General features: G+C 34.8%; 1 protein-coding gene across 1 annotated transcript in view; it reads right to left on the minus strand.

The window, feature by feature from the left end:
• The window catches only part of LOC150107781 (guanine nucleotide-binding protein G(I)/G(S)/G(T) subunit beta-1), a 139,462-nt gene that overhangs the window by 19,097 nt on the left and 95,863 nt on the right, over positions 1-24,502 (minus strand). The window contains exon 7 of the mRNA XM_090392045.1: positions 9,875-9,946. Within this exon, the coding sequence (XP_090248171.1) occupies positions 9,875-9,946 (72 nt within the window). The remainder of the gene's footprint in view (positions 1-9,874; positions 9,947-24,502) is intronic.

Below are 24,502 nucleotides of genomic sequence, written 5' to 3' on the forward strand. Positions count from 1 at the left end.
CAAACATAGTGATGTGACTCAGCATGAATATAAAGCATGGATTAAAATAGAGAGAGAGAGAGAGTCCTGGTGAGGGCTTTCTTCTGAAAGACAGAAAACAAACTTTCCATGTGGCTGGTGAAGAATAATGGACCTAAAAATGAAATGTAATGATTCCTTTCCACAAGAGTAAATTATATTCAAGGATCAACAGCATTAATCTTTGTAATGAAATGTTGAAACTCAGTAGGAGAAGCCCTGCCAGCCATACCACAAAAATATTATCCACATACCTGTACAAGCAGTTGCTGCTTAAGTCATTCCATCAATAATTTACAAGGGCAGGAGAAAGAGGACTACCAATGACAGTATACTCAAGTTTCTAGTAAAACCTGTTCTGACACTGAAGAAGCCAAATTGGATGACAAAATCAAAGAGATGGGAATATCTGTGGGAGTCTTGTTGGAGTAATTCTAATGTTTCATTTAGAGAAATATTTGTGAAGAGAGATAGACAATATCCAGGCTGTAATTAAAATGAAAAGCCAAACGGCTAGTTTTCTGGCAACTTAATAGTTATTAAAGGGATAAAAATCCTATGTTTTTATATAGCCAGTAAGTGAAACTCAAGATCGAGAACTACGATCTATGAGTTTCAATGCCGAAAAACTATCGGCAAAGGCAATTCTAAGCAAGCTCCCTCACTATTCTTGATATTCTCTCATAATGTAAAACACAGCTCCTAGGAGATGTAATACTGTCATTACATTATGAGGAGAGGTCACTACCCAAACCGGTTTCAACCTTTTTTGAGGTCTCATCAGTGAGTACGTAGACCTGGAAGATATCAAAGCTTAGTGAAAAGAACTTGCATACCTTCACTATACGAATACCATAAAGGTGTGCTTATATTTTGTAATTAAAATGAAAAGCCAAACGGTTTTTTCAATGCTGATAGTTTTTTGGCATTGAAACTCATAGATCGTAGTTCTCGATCTTGAGTTTCACTTACTGGCTATATAAAAACATAGGATTTTTATCCCTTTAATAAATATCCAGGCTGATTAAGAGATCACTAGAGTGAATGCACAGGTCTAAGATTTTTTTCTCTGAAGTGCAAACTGTTCTTATTAAAGAGTGGTTTTGCTTGTGAGAGCTGATAGTAAACTAGAAGAGTGCTTTGCAATTTTATAACATGGTAAGCTAACAGACAGACAATAGGTTGTAACGGAACATCCATTTGTTTTGTGAATGTTAGGAATGTCCATACAATCTAGGATTGTCATGACAGGTTCTAGCTTCTTTTTGGTTTTATCATTTTAACAGGAGACACTGTCAATGAGTTTATTCCATTTATTTAATATGACTGTAATTTGGGTCATCAAGGGGGGGGGGGATAATAAGTATGGTCATGTAGCAGCAAGGTATAGTATTCTTTCCTGTTTGAACCACAACAGATTTTCCTTTATCAGTCTGAGTGTTAATAAAAGTTGTATATTTCTTTAAGGAGAGTAACACTTTAAATTATGGATAAGATAAATTTGAAGGTGGAGGCCCAGAGACTTAAGTATCACTTATACTTCTATCTGCTGCTAGGAAAAAATCCACAGGAAATAACAGGAATAAATTTAGGTATAATAGCAAAAATCAGGATAAGGCATTTACTTTTCCTGGAGAGAGAGGCTGTCCTGAAACAATAATGGTTTTATTTGTCTCTCTGACAATAGAAAAATATGCTTCCAGTGGCTAATAAGAAGGTAAGTTTGTCATGTATAGTTGAAATCTCTCCTGGTTATTCTGCAAAATACTTTATAGCATTAAACAACTCCAGAGATAATACTGACACTAATTCAGAGTAAACTGGATGTCTCTATAAAAGCTGAGGATTTTTTGGCTCATTAAGTCACAAATGAGTAACACCTTGCTGGATTATATGTAAATTAAGCTTTGGGAGAAAGTTCACTGCATAAGATTAAAGAAGCTGAAAGTTTCTTTAATTTTAAAGGTGGTTATTACTTGGGTTTCTCTACAACTCTTGAGGAATGTAATTCTGTTTACAAACTTTGCATATTCAGCCTTGAGTTTGCAGTAACCATTATATTGTGCAGAAATAGTGTAAAGCCAGAAATACTGCAAAGAACAGAAACATAAGTAGATATAATAAATACAATAACAATGGAAGATTTACATGGCAGACATTTTATTTTATAGCATTTTTGTCCAAGTGTCAGGACATCATTGTTATAAAAGTTAAATTAAACAAGCATAAACGTGTGGACAGACGTGTTTGTCGAACATGTTGTTTATTATTTTAACGGTATAATAGAACGCAGAAACTAAGTAAATAATTAATTTATTAACTTGATGCTGATATTTCGCTGGTGTTATAACCAGCATCTTCAGAGCACAAAAACACTGTTTGTCACAATACGCGAGACTAAAACAACATGGTGTACTTCAACAAAATTGTAGCAGCAACACAAAGACTAGAGTCCTGATTTTGGCGCCCTCTCTCTGGAATAAAAAAAAAAAAAAAAAAAAAAAAAAAAAAAAAAAAAAAAAACTATCATATATTACTAGAGTCCTAGAAAAGTGCTAGTTTTTTCTTAATATGACTGTCTCCCAGATCTTCGGCAAGTTAATACAGCCATATTTGTTGAGATTTGGAGTGTGTTTTAGGGCTTCTGTGTAGTACTTTTGTGTTTTTCCAGTTGATCCTGTGTGCAGGGGTATCCAGTGCATGGTCTGCTAGGCCCGACTTCCCATAATGATAATTCCGGACGTATCTTTTATGTTCACTGATGCGGATGTTCACAGTTCTTCCTGTTTGACCGTAGTAGGCTTGATTGCATGAGCAGGGTACTTGGTAGACTCCTGGATGTGATAAAGGAAGAATGCTGTCCTTGGGTGAGCGGATGAGGGTGGCTAATTTGCTACATGGTCTGAATGTAGTGTGTAGTTTATGTTTATTGAGAATTCTTGAGATCTTTTCGGATGTGCCTTTAATGTAAGGGATGGTGACTGTTTTGTTGTGGTTCTCTGTGGTGGATGGTGGGAGGGGTTTATTAGGAGTGTTTAGTATTTTGTTTATTTTATGTGGATTGTAGCCGTTGGCCAAGAAGGTGTGGCGTAAGTGAGTCAGTTCAGCAGTCAGAGCCTTGTCATTGGAACAGATTGCTCTCGCTCTATGGGTTAGTGTTTTTAATATGCCATATTGTTGAGAAGGATGATGGTGTGATTGTTTGTGTAAGTATCTGCCTGTATGTGTGGGTTTTCTAAAAACTGAAAATGATAAGGAACCATCTGGGGGACGTGTGATGAGTGTATCCAGGAAGGGCAGACAGTTGTTGGTTTCTAGTTCCATAGTAAAGTGGATTTTTGGATGTTGGCTATTTAAATGTGCTAAGAATGTTTTCAATGTCTCAGGGCCATGTGGCCAATTAGTTTTTTTTTTTTTGCTAAGGACTAAGGACAGTGGATTATCTTTATAAGTTGTAACATCTCAGTAAGACGTTTTCCCAGCTTTGCACAAAACTTGATAATGATCTATTACTTCATTCTTTGGTTTCTAATGGTGACAGACACAATGCACAAAGAACACCTGTATAATAAAAGCAACTTCTTAAAGCCAACTGGTTTGGCTTGGAGCTGCTAAGATCGCATTTCTATAGTTCTTTAGCTCCATTTTCCTGGAGTGATACATTTTTTCATTACTTTTTTTGCACATTTAATACACCAGTACCATGAATAAGCTATGGAATCTTGCACTGGATGTCAAATGTTTCAATTTCCCTAAATTAGGCCTCCAATAAGCATGGTTTTGGATAATATCAGATCAAACAATAAAAACTCACTTCTGACCTTCCAAGTGGCATAATTTACACCTTCCCTCCCTTTCTTTTTTTAATAATGTAATCACACCAACATATTTCCAAAATTATTATACTTTTCTATATCCCCAGAACATTCTGCCACCCTCATGACTTATTTCCCAGATATTCTTGTAGTTTACTTCCATGACTTTTTTTTTATAAGCTACTTTAAACATATCTTTAACTCAATTAAACACAGGTTTATATTTAATGAGGTGAAAAAAGCAACTACTTTTTCTTTAAACACAAAGTGTGTATGATGCTATTAATCTTCAACCTTGTAAAACCAAATCATAGTAATAACAAGACTACATTTCTGCAATGCAAACTTGTTAATATCCATGTATAATGGTTTGCATGTTTTACTTGCTTTGCCCACTGTCACAGATATTATATAACCTCGCATCTCCTTCTCAATACTGGAATTTTATTACTCATTTCAATCAATGATTAGATTATATTTTGCTCGTGAGCTGACAACATTCAGTAATTTTAATTTCTTGTTGGTTATGGCTCTCAAAGGTATCTTTGGTGCAATATGTCAGCAAATATAGCATATTTTTGGAGTAAGTGCATCTTTTGCAAGAGAAAAATCCAAAATTTGTCATGGAGGAAACAACTCTGCACCTGATGCTTTTTTTTTTTTTTTTCAATCTTAAGATATGGCAGAGAGGCAAGCAGTGAGGTTGTCTGCAAGGATAGAAAAATCAGAACTCCATGGTGGACACAGAAAGTTAAAGAGGCAGTGAAGGAAAAGACGTTCCTAATGAATAAGTCAGCTTGTGCTCTTAGAGATTACAGAGACAAATGTAAGAAAGCTAAACAGTGTGTAAAATTAACTAAATAAAAGACATGGGAAGATTTTGGTAAGAATATAAAAAATAAATATCAGGAAGGTGGCAAAATATTCTAGAGGTTATTGAAAAAGCTCAGAAATAGAGAAAAAGATATCCTTGATGTATGGAGTAATTACTTTGAAAAATTGCTAAATGAAACAAGCAGTGACAGCACAGTGGTAAAAAACACTCAACAGGCATGCAATCAGGAATTTTTTATTTTTTTATTTTTTTTAATCCCATGGTATTATTACACCAGATCATAGAGGTCAAATTCATGTATTTTATACAGCACCTTTTCTGGATTGTTATAAAGTTCACATTTGGAAATATTGATACAATTTAGTAAATGCATTGCCGATGCTTCCTTGATGTTACAGATTTTGCAGATGGGGAAGACTTTTATGCCATTGCTAAACTTGATTGGTCTTGTGTGGTCAGTCTTGAGGTGAGATATCATGGTAGTGGCATAATGATTAAACTTGGAGTTGATGCTAGCTCCTGGTTCTTCTGCTGAATACCAGTGGTGAGTCATGTCCTGGAGAATCGTTCTTTTTAAGTTTTCTTTTTGAGTGGTTTTAAAAAGATTGTGGTATCACTGGATGTTATGGCCATTTTTGCTACTTCATCTGCGGTTTCATTTCCCTTTAATCCCACATGGGATGGGATCCATTGGAAAATTATTTTGGAATCCTTATGTAGTTTATGTTTTTGCTATGTCTCTAAGTATTTCTTGATAGCTAGTATAGCAGTTCTTAATAGCTTGAAGGGCTGCTAAGGAATCTGTGAAAAATATAAACTCCTTTGGGTTTTGTTTATACAAATGTTGCAGTGTTATGTTAATGGCTATTAATTCTGTATGGTATGAGTTGCATTCAATGCTGTTAGTTGTTTTTAGTTCTATATTTTGAGAGCCATAGATGAGTATGCCACTCCCAGAATTGCCATTTAGATTTTTGTAGCCATCTGTGTAGATCTTTATTGAGTCAGGTCCATATTCCTTTATTTTTGAAAGAGCTAATGATCTCAAGATTTCAGAGTTTCTAGGCTTTTTTTCTCATGTTTCCCTATTTCAAAGTTGATAACTACATTTTTCCTGTCTTGATTAGGAATACACATCCATACTTGAAGTAGAGAAAGCCATCAAAATCTTGAAATGTGGAAAGGCAGCTGGAGTAGATGATATTCGACCAAATGCTCAAGTATGACAGTATAAAAGTCTTGCAGTGGCTGCACTGCATAGTTCAAAAGGCCTGGAGAGAGAGCGAGAGATGAATTCCAGATGATTGGAGTAGAGCTCTCATAGTACCCATATATAAAATGAGAAATAAAACAATGTGAGAATTACAAAGATATTTCCCTACTGAGTGTTCCTGGTAAGATTTATGCAAGTATACTTGAGAAACAGTTGAGAAGGATTGTGGAAGGGAAGCATGGCGAAGAACAAGCTAGATTCAGAACCAAATAGAGGCTGTTAGAATCAGACTTTCACTTTACGACATATAGTTGAGAAATTGTGGGAATATAACAAAGATCTGTATTTAAGTTTTGTAGACCTGCAAAAGGCATATGACATAAGTTTTTCATGCAGTACTATCATAAATATCCTGTACACTTCTTGAGGGTACATAACAGGAATTTGATGATGAGGTATGGCAGATGCAGCAATAGTTGGTGTGGACTTTTCTTTTACAAGACTTGTAATTCTGTATAATCCTAATAACACTAATACTAAAATTTATATCGTATAATACACGTTAGCTAGCTGTAAATTTTACTCAACTAAACATTGTTTGAGTAAAAAAATAAATAAAATAAAATAAAAAAAATCAGAAGGGGAACTTTAGTTATAAGTTTTATTTATATAATGTTAATTCTGTAGCATGCTTTAAGTTGTAAATAGCCTGTTTGTAATTTTTACATTGTCTAGTTGGACATCACTGGTTATTACAAATGCTTGTTTTGTCAACTTTCACAAATTCTGTTATAATGGAATATGACCAAAGAGGATAGGATATGATATACACATTATTTCTTTACGACAGGATACACATGCATAACTTCATCACTGGCACTGTTCATCTGAAAATGTTTTAGAGTCAAAGATTTTGGAAAACCAACTAAAATAGATAATAAGTGTAAAGATTTAAGAGTTTTTACTTTTTTTGAGAATTCTGAATTTGATGCTTTTAAATTTAGACCCTTAGCATCTTAATACTGGCAACAAGAAACAGCATAATTATTTCACAAGCAATTCAAGGAACAAGGCATTAGGAGCAGAATAGAACTGTAGCATAGAAAATGTGTGAAAAATCATTAATAAATAAATAATACTAAATAGTCATAAAATGTATGAGTTTTTCTTGTGTCTTATAGGCAGACAGTGTGAACACAAGAGTAAGGATGAATAAAGTATTAAACTTTAATAACCAAATATTTCAACCTGAAAATTACAGGTCATCATCAGTGGCATAAAGCTAGTTGAGCAGAAAGTAGAATGTGAACAATGGATTACTTAAAATATTAAGTGCTGCTCCATGGTGGTAATACATGGAACAATTCAAGTGATTAACATAAGAAACATTATGTTTCTTATGTTAATTAAGATTCATTAGATTATTAAAGAAAAAATTATACACATAGACTTGCCATAAATACTGCTACAACTTCCACATATCCGAGTGCTACCCAAAGAATTAAGCAAGCGTGGTTCCGTTAGTGGCAGTGCATGTGGCCAACATTCAATGTTTATCAGAAAAGAGAGAGTTGTCTAGCTGTAAGAGTTAACATGCAGTGGGGAAATTATGAGAAACAAGGCTGGAATGCAGCCACCTATTATTTTCAACATGCTAAAAACACTCAGGATCAGTAGGATGTTTATTTATAACACTATTAACTGTTATAATGATACAGAAGACGTATCTGACCACCAAAGAACAGATCGACTATGCTGCATTAGGACACAACAGCACGTGAGGACTGTGAAAGTACGCCTCTGCCACAATCCTGTGAGAACACAGATAGTGATGCGGCAAGATATGAACATTTCTCACAGAATGATGTCACATGTACTAAATGATGACCTGGGAGTGATAGCATATTGTTGTTCTACTGGACACTTCCTAACACCAAAACTTATGCAGCAGAGAGTGATAAAATTAAATGCACTTCCCTGGGCAGTATTTGAACAACAGATACAGATGAGAAGATTTTCATCATTGAGAATTGTTTAATTGCCAAAATGATCGGGTTTATGCCATGGATGGTTGCACAGTACACCCACACACCAAACCATCACTGATGTGGGATGATGACCTCTCTGATGGTTTGGTGCGTGTGTGGGTGGATGGGGGAGGGTAACGTATCAGGGGATATCCAAGTTGCATGCCTGCAAGAAAGGGGTCAAAACCTCTGTCAAAGTGGATCAAGACACCGTACTGGAACATGTAGTATGGCTCCTGAACAATACTTTTTTATGGTAGACAGTGGACCTTCCAACAAGACTCAGCCCCTGCAAATAAGGCAAGGACCATACAACAGTGATTGGAGATGAATGTGCCCAACCACATATCACCATCTGATTGGTCATCTGGAAGTCCCAATCTGAATCGGTTGGATTTCGAATTGTCATCGGAAATTGAAAGAGTAGCCTGCAGGAAATGATCCCCCACCCCCAGCATTGCTAGCCTGAAGGTGAATTTGGAGCAAGCAGTGGCAGTGTTTCCATTGGATGTTGTGTGTGTGCCGCCATTGATGGCGGCACAGACTTCAGGCATGTGTGAAGGCAGAAGGGAGACATTTTAAACACTGCGTGATGATATATGCATGTTATACATGTTGTTTGCATGAGCTTTAAATGATTTTCTGATAGATTGAAGGTTTACTGCTGCTCAAGTTGTAACAGTATTTATGGCTAGACACTGCTGCAACAAGTTTGAATATTTAAAGAGAGCATCAAAACTTTGCAATATTGCCTGAACTTGAATTAAAATGACTGACTTTTCTTAAAAAATATGGGAACGTCTCATTCAAATCAGATTTCATTAATATTAATATATATATACATATATATATATTAGGCAATATAGCAAGGCTTTGGTGCTTGCTTTAAACAAACATTCAAACTTGTCTTAGCACTGATGGATCATGCGTGTTTCAGACTAGAGGATATTGTGGTTTGTATCAATCCCATGTTGTGCTAGGCCAGATTTCTCATTAACAATGTAAAATTGATGTTCTTGTAATAAATTCTCCAAGAATGCCCAGTTTCTTTGAAGTAAGAAAGGTGACAGTCACAAGGAACTTGGTACACAGCGGGAATAAAGGGAGGTGATCATTTATCTTTAGAAGATAGGAACCAAGAGGAGAGTTTGTGGAAAGGAATGCATATAGCCAGTAGATTGTATTTTTTAAGGATTGTTGAGAATGGTTCAGAGATGGGAGAATTGTATGGGATCAGAATCCACCATATTGTCTAATGGTTGCGTTTCATTCATTCTGTTCCCAACAAACTCTCCTCTGAATTCCCATCTCCTCTTTCTTTGATAATGACCTTTAATTTTCAGGTTGAAGTATCTGGCTATTAAAGTTCAATATTTTATTCATCCATGTTGTGCTCTGTGTTATTTTGTCATACATTTATGGCACAAGTATTTCTAAAAATCAAAACATATTTACTTCAACATTAGTAGTTGCACAAGGTAAAAATGGCATTAACAACAGCTTATAAACTGGCTATATCTGGGATTCAACATGTGACTATGATATAAGTACCAAAGTACTCCACCGAATGGGACATCTGATTAGTGAAATATTTGCTTGATTGGTGAGTCAGCACAAAATTTAAGTCCTGGCCATACCTAACTTTCAGTTCCACTCTATGAAAACACACACACACACACACACACACACACACACACACACACACACACACACACACACACACACACACACACACACAATCCTTTTTTAATTCTATGCTCAAATTTCCAACATGCAACTTCAAAGAATGAACTCTTGTTCTTTCCCTATCAGCTGCTCTGTAACAAATGTCTATGAAGTGCTCCAAAAGAACTTGATAATGAAATTGAAGTGCAATATGCAATTCATTTTTTTTATTTATATATATATATATATATATATATATATTGTGTAAACATTAATTTATAAAACAAGAACAAAAACTTACTGTAACTGCATTGATGTCAGATTCATGACCAGGAAATGTCTGTTTGCATACACCATCTCTGATATCCCATAACTATAAAAATACAATATGTCTTTGTAGATATTTAAATATAAGACAAACAAATCTAGCACTTAATTTAAAGGGTAAAATGAAAGTAAGTTATCTGACTTCTATATAATTTAGTTTGCTGCTTTAGAGTTAAGAACTTCTCAAATGTGGGATGATGTGCGACATAAACCTGAAAATGACAGGCATGTTGCACATGAATAACTCAAAATATTTCAGCACCCATTGCTCAGATTTTTAATTCTGCAAAAAATCAGTTTTCTTTTTTTGTTATACATAAGAAACCAGTGTTTCTTATGTATAACATAAGAAACACTGGTTGTATAGAATTCAGTGTCATTTTGAACACTGGGAAAATACAAAAGAGAAGAGTAATGAGTCAAACTATCAGAAGAGTTTGGCAGATATGTATTTGTTGGAATTAGTTTGGGATTATGACCAAAGCCTCAAGGATAAGTATATCATGTTTATGTCTTTTGTAAAAGTCAAAAGTTTCCAAGACAAAAAAACATTGCCACTTCCATACAAAACCAGCTGACTCACTATCATTGAGCATATGCATGTTTAATGACAGACTTAATATCAAGTATTAACATTTCAATTCTAATATATCCTTATCAAATATCTAATATCTCATATGAGATATATCAGATGCATTAGGAAATGTCAGGCAAACAACTTTGCCTGACATTTCCTAATCTGTGAAAAAACTTTCACAGATTACAAATTTTTTTTCACAGACCACGTGAAAAATTTTTAATTTCATGTGGTCTGTGAAATTAAATACCTGTGAGTAATTATCAACTTTAACAGGCACATTCCATATGTTGCAGACAAAAGCACATGGCATAAACAACACATTTATATCATACAAGATTAAGCATGAAATTTGATGTAGATATGACACGATGATTTAACCCCCCCCCCCCCCCAATCATACATTTTTATTATTTAAAGAGAACTTCTGAATGAAGAAACAAATGTTTGGGGATACAAAAAGTTAATACTTTTTTTTGTGCAGTTATCATTAGCCAATATTTTGCCTTGGTCACCAAGGCACAATGGGAAGACAAAATAGATTGAGCTCATAATAGTATGACTTTATAGCCCCCAATTGATCTATGGACATGGTGAGTGTGGTGAGGAAGATCTTGATTGTTTTGCTGTTGATGTCACGATGAGTCTCACAGATTTTTGGTAGAATGAGATGGCTGTATTTAATCAGGTTAGGAAAATGTTATAAAGCAGTGGCAGATTTCAAAAAGTGTCTTGCAGATTTATACATGCACTTTATAACAAACATTTTCCCCCATTTTATCTGATTGTCTTGATATTCATGCTACTCAAAGATGCAGAGCAGCAAGGAAGCCAATAAAATAATCAGACAACAACACATTTCACATGAACTGAAGAAATACAGAAACAATTTATGTTAAATAGCCAAAGAAAATTCTTCTGTGAATTCAGAAACAGGTCTGCATTCTAAATAGTGTGTATCATACATGACATTGAAGATGTAAAGAAGTCTTTGATTCAGATACGCTAACCACTCAGCCAACCAGGTAAGCATATTTGTGCTTATGGTCCTACAGAAGATTCTACCAAGGAAGAAATGGAGGAATTTTTTTGATGCATTAGAGAAGGCAGCGGACTCAATAAAAAAGGAAAAGTTGGTCCTTGTTGGAGATCTAAATAGCAGCGTTGGAAATGATTACCAGACATATAGAAATGTTTTGGAAAAATTTGGAGAAAAGTGCAAAGCTAATAATAATGCTAAATGCCTGCTGGATTTCTGTTCAGAACATGAATTAGTTTTAAGATTTATTACAAACACCATGTTGCAACATAAAAATGTGCACAAATTCCATTGGAGAGAAGCTGCAAGAAATAAGAAAAGTCTCATTAACTATGTTATAATTTATAGAATGTTTTCCCACTGGTTCAGGACACAGGAGTTATACAGAGAATTTGAAATAGGAAGCGATCACTATTTAGTTTTGTGCAGGACAAAATTGAATTTCATATTGAAAAGAAGAGTGTGACAGAAAGTTTTAAAATGAATCAAGGTTGAGCAGTTTTTGGAGGTAAGTGTAGACTGAAATACACAAACATCACTGAAGCAAAAAAAGAAAAAACTGGAAACTTGCTGGACCAAATGTATAGACTTCAATGGAGACTATGTTGAGAAATAAAGGTGATTTTTTTCAAAAAAAATGTGTTTAACTTATTTTTTTTACCAAACTTTTCAAACTACCTCATAAAATATTGCTAACTTTGGCAATATTTTATAATGGCAATGGGAAACAAACACATCGACTTGAAAATATACATAGTTTAAGTTAATGCATTTCAATCAATACCAGTAGTTTGAAGCTCATGCATGTATGTGCAGATGAGAAAAGCAGTGTGGACATGAAGAAAAACATGGCTGGGTTATAGATAGACATTTTTGATAGAAGAATAGGAACATATTAAAAGACGTGCGGATTTATCTGAAAATATTTATTTCTTTCAAATGGTGTACAACCACCAGAAGATAATCTCGAAGAATGTCTTGAATATGGATCTTGTTGTAAAGGAACATACAGTGAATCAATTTGGAAAGAGAAAATTCATGCATTTTTTTTTACTTAATCCTGTTTTTGTTTTCTGTCAACAAATGAAATGAAGACAGAACAACATTGTCTCAAGCAGAAAGTATATGTGTTCTTCTAAATAGTGTGTATCATACATGACATTGAAGATGTAAAGAAGTCTTTGATTCAGATTAAAAAAAAAAAGATCTGAACTCATGTAATGAAAATTTGTTTAGAGAACTGTAAAGCAACAGTTTCTTCTATGTATTTAATCTCCATGCTTAACTTTCTAGAGTAAGGTAATTTTCTTGAGAGTTACTTGTATTGAGGATATAGAGGTAGGATGAATTTCTTTATTTACAGTGTTAACTTTGTGCTAGATTGAGAAGATTCTTTATCGGAACTGATTGTATAATAATGTTATGGTTGTTCGATCCTAAAGAGAATTACTAATGGAATTTGTGTTCTTTGTTTGTTGTTTACTAACTGTAGTAAAAACCTATAGTTTGTTTAATCTTAGAGAGGACTGGTAAAGCAATTTGCATCCTTTGTTTTATTTATTGTTGGATTTTTTTAATTCCTGAATTTAAATTTCAAGTGAGTGGGTGGGTGGGTGAGAGAAAAAGTGTACCTTTTACACTTTTCTTTATGTAAATAATTATGTCTGTATAGTCATTTAATTAAACTTTTTTTTTATTACAATCTGTCTTATTTTACAGATAAAGATTAAATAAACATAATATAATAGTTTAATAGTTTTGGGGGGAAATTAGTAATTGTTTTCAAGGTATATGAATATATTGGAAAGAAATAAGAAATACTTATGTGATACTTGTGGTATGAATCTGATCTGCCAATTTATGTGGTTTTATAGGTACAGACAATTTAACACATCCCACATTATTTTAACAAAATAGTAAAGTTGACACATCGCGAAACTTTAAAAATGAACCAGTAAATGAAAAGTTTACTGATCTCTCACTTTTTAGAGTTTACCACAGGGGTGCTTAAGGGTCAAAGCTGTATAACTGAGAGGAGACCTCCACATAGCCTTTAAAGGAATGCGGAGAACCGACCAGGGCTTCTGACCTAATGTCCAATCCTCACCTTCTCGTGGTGCACCCTGTTGGGTATCTACTTTGATACTGAACGAACGAGGATGGGCTGGCAATTTGGGATTTAGCCGACCAAATTGTATTCTTATTGGTTAAACCAAAATAAAAAATGATGGTACAACATGACAAAATTTCATGCCGGCTGGGGCGTCGCCCGGTTAAACAAGGCCCCCGTTGTTTTCGCCAGGGAACCAGGGCGAACAGCGAAAAGTCAGCTACTGGAACAAATCTGAAAACAAACCCCAACTCAACATCACCAGAGTTAAAGATCGGTACTATCAACGTAAGAAGCCTGAATGGCGAAGAAATGGAGCTAGCTGAGGAATTAGATAAGTACCAGATCGACATAATAGGGGTGACTGAAACAAAAAAGACCAAAACTGGTGAGATCTTTTTGAGCAATAAATACAAAATGTTATATTCAGGCAATAACAATCAAGGAAAAGAAGGAGTAGCCATAGTATTCAACACAAAATACGAGGCTAATCTTCTTGAATGGCAGTCAGTCTCAAGTAGAGTAATGTGGGCAAATATGAGAATGGGGAACTGGACAATGAGACTTATTTGTGCCTATGGTCCCACAGAAGGTTCTACTAAGGTAGAAGTGGAGGAATTTTTTGAGGCTTTAGAAAAAGCAACTGACACAATGAAAAAGGAAAAGTTGGTCCTTGTTGGGGATCTAAATAGTAGAGTAGGAAATGATTGTCAGACATACAAAAATATTTTGGGAAAATTTGGAGAAAAGAGCAAAGCTAATAATAATGGCAAATATCTGTTGGATTTCTGCTCAGGACATGGACTGGTTATTACTAACACCATGTTCCAACATAAAAATGTGCACAAATTCACATGGATAGAAGAGGCTAGGAATAAGAAAAGTCTCATTGACTATGTTATTGTTGATAGTGATGTTTTCTCCCTGGTGCAGGACACCAGAGTGTACAGAGGATTTGAAATTGGAAGTGATCACTATTTAGTCTTGAGCAGGATAAAATTGAATTTCATATTGAAAAGAATAACATGTAAGAAAGTTTTAAAGCGAATAAAAGTTGAGCAGCTCTCAGATGTAAACTGTAGACTAAAATACAGAAATATTATTGAAAAGAAAATGAAGGAGTTTGAGAACAGGAATCAAACCTTGGAGATTCAGTGGCAAACTCTGAAGGAAACATTGATTGATTCTGCCAGAGAGGCATGTGGTGAGGTTGTGTGCAAAGATAAAAAAATCAGAACTCCCTGGTGGACACAGGAAGTTAAAGAGGCAGTAAAGGAAAAGAAGAAAGCATATCAAAAGTTCCTGGCAAATAAGTCAGCTTTTACTCTTACAGAATACAGAGACAAATGTAAGAAAGCTAAACAGTGTGTAAATCTAGCTAAACAAAAGTCATGGGAGGACTTTGGCAAGAATATAGAAAATAAATATCAAGAAGGTGGCAAAATATTCTGGAGGTTGTTGAAGAAGCTTAGGAATGGAGGAAAGAGTGCTGTAAAAGGAATTAGAGATGATAAAGGTGAAATGAAAACAGGAGAAAAAGATATCCTTGAAGTATGGAGTAATTACTTTGAAATACTGCTAAATGAAACAAGCGGTGATGACAGCACAGTGATAAAAAACACTGAGCAGGCATGCAGTCAGGAATACATATCCATACTTGAAGTAGAAAAAGCCATCAAAGGCTTGAAATGTGGAAAGGCAGCAGGAGTAGATGATATTCGACCAGAAATGCTGAAGTATGGTGGTATAAGAGTCTTACAGTGGCTGCACTGCATAGTTCAGAAAGCCTGGACAGAGGGACGAATTCCCGATGATTGGAGTAGAGCTCTCATAGTACCCATATATAAAAAGGGAAATAAAACTGAATGTGAGAATTACAGAGGTATTTCCCTACTGAGTGTTCCTGGCAAGATCTATGCAAGTATACTTGAGAAACGGTTGAGAAGAATTGTGGAAGAAAAGCTTGGTGAAGAACAAGCTGGATTCAGGCCAAATAGAGGCTGTCAGGATCAGATCTTCACTTTACGACAAATAGTCGAGAAAGCATGGGAATATAACAAAGATCTGTATTTAAGTTTTGTCGATTTGGAAAAGGCATATGACAAGGTGCCAAGAGAGAAGCTATTCAATACGCTGCAGTTATATGGTGTCAATGGGGCATTATATCAAGCAATACTTAGTCTTTATTTGAGTTGTGAGTCAGCAGTTAGAATTGAAGGAAGTACAGGAAGATGGTTTAATGTTAAATCTGGTGTGAGACAAGGATGTACATTATCCCCTCTGTTATTCATTATCTATATGGATCACATTATGAAGGAATGTGGTATTAAACCTGATATCAAAATTGGAGATGTTAATGTCAGCTCTTTGCTTTATGCGGATGATGTTATACTTCTAAATAAATCCGCTACAAGTCTGCAAGATTCTCTGACTAAATTGAATAGCTGTTGTAATAGATATGGTATGAAGGTCAGCAATAAAAAGACAAAGACAATGAAAATAGGCAGAATCATTGAAAATGTCAACTGTGTTGTGAATGGAGAACCTGTGGAACAAGTAAAACATTTCAGCTACTTAGGCACAATTTTTACTGAAGATGGTAAACTAAATATAGAAATAGACAACAGAATCAGCAAAGCTGGTATCGTGGGAAGTCAATTGAATAAATTCATATGGAATAAGAAAGAAATTAGTCGGAACACTAAATTAGCTGTATACAAGACTGTGTTCAAACCAATTTTAACTTATGGATCTGAGAGCTGGGTCAGAAGTAAAACACTTGACCAAAGACTAGAGACCGCAGATATGAGAGTCCTAAGAAAGATTAGAGGCGTGAACAGATGGCATCAATGGCAATATCATATTAAAAATGAGGATATTAGGAAAGAACTTGACATTGTCAGCATCCAGGAATGCGTTAGCAGAGCTAATCTCAGATGGTATGGTCACTTAAATAGAATGGGAGAGGAAAGATTAGCAAAACAAGTGTTCTCTGCCAGGTTGGCAGGAAAACGACCCAGAGGAAGACCAAGATATAGGGGGATTGATACGGTACAAAGTGCCTTAGACGATAGAAATATAAGATCTGATAATGTTGGAATCTTGACAAGTAACAGACTGATTTGGAGGAAAATTGTAGATAGGAAGTTAGTAATGATGTAATTTTTTCATGTAGTACTGTCATATCCTGTACACCCCTTGAGGGTACATGGCAGGAATCTGATGATGATGATGATGATGATGAGAAAGCCAAAACCCACTATAAAGTATCTGCATAAACAATGATACAATCAGCCTAACAGTATGGAATCCTAAAAATACTAAATACAGTGATGTATTTTTACAATGATGCATCTCTTACAGCCAATTGAAGATAGTTAAAACTATCTTCAGTTGGCTGCTAATCAAAAAAAAGTTTTTTCTTTTTGCTAATAGCTACAGCTCCTTGTAGGAGCTGTGCCCCCTCCCAATACACAAGCACATTATTTCTCTCATATACATAAGGGGAATATCTGAAGAGAGTTGAAGTACTACAGAAATATGGCCTTCACACACCACATTAAAACCACATTTTAAACTAGAATTGATTCACTTCCTGAAGGATAAAACCCATTTGCTATCACACCCTGGAAAATATAAGGTGCCTTGTGACTGTAATTATGGAAGTTAAGGACAATCAGGAGAACACAAGAAACACATTCACAACTGTCATTATGGAAAATCAGGACTGACAGATCACACAGGGACAGATGGAAGACAAAAAAATAACTCTGCTGAATGCAGATGGTGTGAGAATAACAAATGCAGAAGAGGTTATTCAACTAATGAATGCCTATTTTACTAAAGCTATCAACCTGGTGTAAGCAACATTAAGCTCACTGCTGCTTCTTCACTGGATGCAGAAACTAAGGTGTATAAGGAGGAGGTATTAGAGCTGATGCACAAACCAAATAAGAATTCAGCAATAGGGACTGATGGATATTGGCATCGATGCTAAAAGAGTGTCCAGTTGAACTGGCTGTTCCTTTGACCAGGCTATATAATTTGAGCCTCAGAAGAGGGAAGATTCCACAGGAGTGGAAAGAATGCATGGTAATCCCATTGCACAAGGGTGGTGCAAAGACCAACATATCCAACTACTGACCAATCTCAGGAGTGGTGGTGGTGAAGATTTTGGAAAAGTGGGTTAGGGCTTGCTTTCAGAAATGGGTTGACAGTGAATCTTTACTTTGCAATGAACAGCATGGGTTTCCAAAGGTCTTGTTTTATCAATTTGCTCACATTCTATAATAATGTTACCACTGAGCTAGACAAGGGAAATGGATACACCATGATACTTTTTAATTTTGCTAAGGTTTTTGACAGAATACAACATGGAAGACTGTTGCATAAATTAAAGATTATGGGATTGGATCATCAAATATTAGCATGGATAAGAGGATTGCTGACATATCAAAAAAGTGGTAATGGAGAATGTGAGTATGCAAGATTAAGGTAACCAGTGGTTACCACAAGAATCAGTGCTTGGTCCACTGTTATTCAATCTGTACATTAATGATATTGGGAAGGATTTGACAAGCGACATACAGCTATTTGCTGATGATGCAAAGATAAGTAGGATAATCAGGAATGCTGCTGATATGCAGTATGCAAGACTTAAATAGGCTGTAATTGTGGGCATGAGAAAATGTTTGTTAGTAAATGTAAAGTCACGTACTTTGGTGTGATTAGATATCCAATGTGTATTATATTTGGATTATGCTAGAAGGAACTGATCAGGCAAGGGATCTTGGAGTGTTAGTAGATAAGAAGTTAAAATTCAGGGGCCATGTACCAAAGATTGCAAATACAACTCAAAAGATAATTGCAATGCTGAAATGAACCTTGTTTGATATGTAAAGATGTTATTTTGCTTCTTTACAAGGCCTTGATAAGACCTCACCTAGACTACTGTGCGCAGATCTGGTCTCCTGGTTTCCATTGTGATTCTGATACAGTGGAGAGAATGCAAAGGAGTGTGTTAAAAATGATATCAGGATTGTGGAGTACTGATTATGAAGACAGATTGAGAATTTTTAGACTGCAGACACTAACAAACTTCTGAAAGGATTATAGAGGATTTCAGTTGAAGAAATATTTCATTTTAAGGAGGGTGGAGAAAGGATGAGAGGGCATCCTTGGAAGTTGAGAATGACTGCAACCAAGAAGGGGGAAAGATCTAGATTTTTCTCTCACAGATTGGTGCATGATTGGAATCAATTGCCATTGGATGCTGTGTATGTGTGCAAGCAGTGTAAATGGATTCAAGAACAAGTATGACAACTGGTGAACGTAGTATGTGGCCTCCCTCGAATCTCTGACTTCTTGTAGGTCTCTCTTAATAACAATAAATTTGATGCCCTTCCTAGGAATATGTTCCAAGAAAATATAATTTAACGCATGAATTTACATCTTTTATAAGATGAAAATTTAAAATTATTTCAATTTATTAGAACCATCTACTTGGCTTACAAGGAGCCAACTTCACAATGAATCGTGAAAAAAAAGTAAAATTTATACCATTTAAGTGAAATTTTAAAATATGAAATTCATTTGAATGACTCAAGATTATATAGATAATAATGTCCCTACATGCATTCAAAAAGCTAAAAAGACAGCACTATTTCAATCACTAATGTGAAGCTGAAAGAGGTTTCAGTTTAATGAATGTAATTTGCTCAAGGGAGAGGCCTAGTTTAACAATAGATCACATACCAGATTCAATGACAATAAATTTATTAGGAAAAAAGTTAGCATATCAGGATGCAAATCCATTTGTCAAATTGTGGTTGAACTGCTACCAGAGAATTGCTATGGACACAAGAGCTCAATTGGCTATATAGAAATTACAACAAAGAAATATTGTTTGAAATTTTTGTATTCTGAATTGTAAATCAGTAAAACTTACAATACACCCATACTTTTGTGAGTGTTTTTAAGCAAGCCAGTTATTACTACACACCATTGCATATAAGGTCAATTCATTTATACAAATGAATGGTGGTCTTATTATAAAAAGAAATGTCATCAATGCTTAATGTCCAGTCCTCATCTTCTCTGCCAATTCTGTCACGTTGTAGCATAATTTCATGATGGTACAACGTGACAGAATTTCATGCCGGCTGGGGCATTGCCTGATTAACAAGGTCCTTGTTGTTTTTTCCAGGGAATCAGGGCGAACAGCAAAAAGTCACTGCTGGAACAAATCCTGAAACACATCCCAACGCAACATCACCAGAGTTCAAGATCAGTACTATCAACATAAGGAATTTTTTTCAGGCTTTAGAGAAATCAACTAACACAATGAAAAAGGAAAAGTTGGTCCTTGTTGGGGATCTAAATAGTAGATTAGGAAATGATTGTCAGATATATAAAAATATTTTGGGAAAATTTGGAGAAAAGAGCAAAGCTAATAATAATGGCAAATACCTATTGAATTTCTGCTAAGGACATGGATTGGTTATTACTAATACCATGTTCCAACATAAAAATAAGCACAAATTCACATGGAGAGAAGAGGCAAAGAATAGAAAAAGTCTCACTGACCTATGTTGTTGTCAATACTCATGTTTTTTCTCTGGTGCAGGACACCAGATTGCACAGCGGATTTAAAATTGGAAGTGATCACCATTTAGTCTTGAGCAGAATAAAATTGCATTTCATATTGAAAAGAAGAACATACAAGAAAGTTTTAAAGCGAATAAAAGTTGAGCAGCTCTAAGATGTGAACTGTAGACTAAAATACAGAAAAATTATTGAAAAGAAAATGAAAGAGTTTGAGAACAGGAATCAAACCTTGGAGATTCAGTGGCAAACTCTGAAGAAAACATTGATTAATTCTGCCAGAGAGGCATGTGGTGAGGTTGTGTGCAAGGATAAAAAAATCTAAACTCCCTGGTGGACACAGGAAGTTAAAGAGGCAGTGAAAGAAAAGAAGAAAGCATATCAAAAGTTCCTGGCAAATAAGTCAGCTTGTGCTCTTGGAGAATACAGAGAGAAATGTAAGAAGGCAAAACAATGTGTAAAACTAGTTAAACAAAAGTCATGGAAAGACTTTGAAAATAACTTAGAAAACAAATATCAGGAAGATGGCAAAATCATCTAGAGGCTGTTAAAAAAAAAACTCAGAAATGGAGGAAAGAGTGCTGTAAAAGGAATTATAGTTCGCCCACCGATTAGAGGTCCCTCGACAATTCTGCGCATGTCAGAAAAAGGAGAATCCATTCTGATAATAGGGTAATCAATCTGTCTTCTGGGATGTGTTTGTTTATTATTACAGGTCGGAAAATTGAGCTTTTCTTTTACGAACATTGTAGTTTTTAAAGGTGCAACTATTTTGCTTGTATAACAGTTGGAAAAATGTACGTAGAGTATTAATAAAATTAAAAAAGGTATAGCATAAAACAAAAATTTAACTAAGTTTATTTTTAAGAAAGTTTTTTATAAAATAAAAATAATTATACAGAAAACCAGAAATTTTTCAAAATGAACTTAGATATTCAAAACTTACAGATGAGAGAACTGAGACACTTTAATGTCCTAAACTGATCAATTATTTATGACTTGTTGTGACTCTTTTAACAAACCCATGCAAAAAAAGGTTGGAAAAAAATACCATTATCAAATCCTTTTAATCTTCATAGTCATCTGAATCAGTGTCCGAATCGCCATCACTTTCACTTAAACTGATATCACCAAAGGTTCGCATAATTTTTTGATAATTCCATCTCTGTCCCAATACATATTTTCCAATGAGGTGACATGAAAGATATTTTCCCCAGTTTTGAACTGTAATACTTTCAGTCGCCTGTTCTGAAGACTGCCAAAATGTTGGCAGTCTTCAGAACATAAATTACTATCAATCCAAGTTTCATCTAGATACACAATCGGTCTTTTCTCCTCCCTGAAACGTCTTATTGCTCTCAAACACTGCGTTCTAGATAAAACAATCTCACTTCGCTCCATGATAAGTTTATTTTTATTCTGGGACTTTTTAAAACAAAATCCGATTTCATGAAGTATTTTCCTTAAAGTTTCTCTTTTCCAAGGAAAATTAATTTTTTCATTAAGCACAGGAATCAATTTCAGAACAGTTGGCATTCTTTTCTCGACCACGTAAAATTCGTGAATAGTTCTTCTTATAACGTCTACATCAAAATCATTCAAAGCTATGGTTTCGATGGTTTTCTTTACTCTACCGCTTTTTTTTTAGGAGATTTAAATTTTGGTTTACCTTTTGATTCTCTATGAATTCTTTTAACAGTCGATCCCGATATGCCCGCAATTGCACTTGCACGTTTTATGACTTGAGAAAGGGGAACAAGGAGACAATTCTTTTTTGCAGAATGTCAGCACATTATTCAATATTCTTTTGCAAGAGCTACTGAAACTACAGTCAACAAGTTTTGTTGTTAAACAACAACAGAACTTGTTGACTGTACTGGATCCATCATATAAATTAATAATAAAAAATAATGCAAAAAAGCGACAACAAAAATCAATCTAGTACTAGTACAGCGACAGACAAGAAAGAAAGTGATTTCGCATGTTGGCGACCAATTTGTACATTCTTCATTTCTTTCTCCCCTTCAGCATGAATCGACTATTCTTGGCAAAATGCCAAGGAGAGATCTACAAATAGTGGGCGAACTATAGAGATGATAAAGGTGACATGAAAACTGGAGAAAAAGATATCCTTAATGTATGGAGCAATTACTTCAAAAAATTGCTAAATAAAATAATCGTTGACAGCATAGTGGTAAAAAAACACTCAGCAGGCATGCAATCATATCCATACTTGAATACATATCCAAGTATACATATCCATACTTGAAACAGAAAAAGTCATCAAAAGTCTGAAATGTAGAAAGGCAGCTGGAGTAGATGATATTCGACCAGAAATGCTCAAATATGGAGTTATAAAAGTCTTGCAGTGGCTGCACTGCATAGTTCAAAAGGCATAGACAGAGAGATGAATTCCAGATGATTGGAGTAAAGCTCTCATAGTACCCATATATAAAAGGGAAATAAAAGAGAATCTGAGAATTACAGAGGTATTTCCCTACTGAGTGGTAAGATTTATGCAAGTATACTTGATAAATAGTTGAGAAGAATTGTGGAAGGGAAGCTTGGTGAAGAACAACCTGAATTTAGGCCAAATAGAGGCTGTCAGGATCAGATTTTCACTTTACGACAAATAGTTGAGGAAATCATGGGAATATAACACAGATCTGTAAGTAAGTTTTATAGATCTGGAAAAGGATTACGACAAGGTGCCCAGAGAAAAGCTATTCAAAACAATACAGTTATATGGTTTCAATGAGGTATTATATCAAGCAATATACTTAGTCTTTATCTGAGTTGAAAGTCAGCAGTTAAAATGGGAAGATGGTTTGATGTTAAATCTGGTTTCAGACAAGGATGCACATTATCCCCTCTGTTATTCATTATCTATATGAAGGAAAGCAGTAACCTCAGCTCTTTAGTTTATGCAGATAATGTTAAGACTTTTTTAAATAAATCCAGTACAAGATTGCAAGATTCCCTGACTAAGTTGAATGACTTGTAATAAATTTGATATGAAAATCAGCAATAACAAGAGAGAGAGAGAATTAAAAATCGGCAGAAACATTAAAAATACCAACCATCATCATTAATGGAGAACCTATAGAACAAGTAAAACATTTCAGCTACTTAATCACAATTTTTAGTGAAGATGGTAAATTAAATATGGAAACAGACAACAGAATAACAAAGCCGGTATGGTAGGAAGTCAACTGAATAAATTTATATGGAATAAGAAAGAAATTAGTCAAAACACTAAATTAGCTGTATACAAGACAGTGTTCAAACCAATTTTAACATACGAATCTGAGAGCTGAATTAGAAATAAAAAACTTAAAGACTGGAAATCTTTGATATGAGAGTTCTGAGAAAGATTAGTGGAGTGAATAGATGAGTCATTATCACATTAAAAATGAGTATATTAGGAAAGAACTTGGCATTGTTAGCATCCAGGAATGCATTCGCAGAGCTAATCTCAGGTGGCATAGTCACTTAAACAGAATGGGAGAGGAGAGATTAGCAAAACTTGTGTTCTCTGCCAGACTGGCAGGAAAAAAACCCAGAGGAAGACCAAGATGTAGGTGAATTGACACAGTAAAAAGTGACTTAGAAGACAGAAATATAAGATCTGGTAATGTTGTAGTTTTGACAGGTAACAGATTGATTTGGAGGAAAATTGTAGATAGGAAGTTAGTAATGATGTAAGTTTTTCAATTAGTACTATCATATCCTGTACATTAATTGCAGGGACATATCAGGAATTTGATGATGTCATCATTGCTAATGCGATGATGACATCATAATACTTATGGAACAAAATACAGTAAAAGGGGAAAAAAAACTATCCTCTTCATTCCTAGTAAATAAACACTTGAGAAGATATGGGCATTCAGCTGGATAATGGCTTTTTAAAATTCTCACCAGCTTCAGTAAATCTGTTCATATCATTCACCCAGCCCAATGCAGAATTTCAAGTAATTGGCAAATATGAAATATATTTAGAAGTACTAAACTAGATATTTTTAATCACTGTATAATTTCATTTTTTTTTTTTTTAAGATTTTAACTCTGGAACCTTATTAATCTTTTTAGAGATTTGTACTGACACCTGAGTTTACACCAAATTAATACTGACATGGATGAAAATCCAAATTCTGTTAGCTATAGCAGAAAAGGAGTAAAAAACAGAGGTAGAAAAAGGTTAATCAAGGTCAACTAGTATTGCACATGGAATTCTGACTCCCCCAATTTCACAATCTGCATGGCTACTTGA

Source organism: Typopeltis vanoorti, chromosome 4, assembly GCF_054136105.1.
Source record: "Typopeltis vanoorti isolate ZY-2024b chromosome 4, IOZ_Tvanoo_1.0, whole genome shotgun sequence".
Taxonomy (NCBI): domain Eukaryota; kingdom Metazoa; phylum Arthropoda; class Arachnida; order Uropygi; family Thelyphonidae; genus Typopeltis; species Typopeltis vanoorti.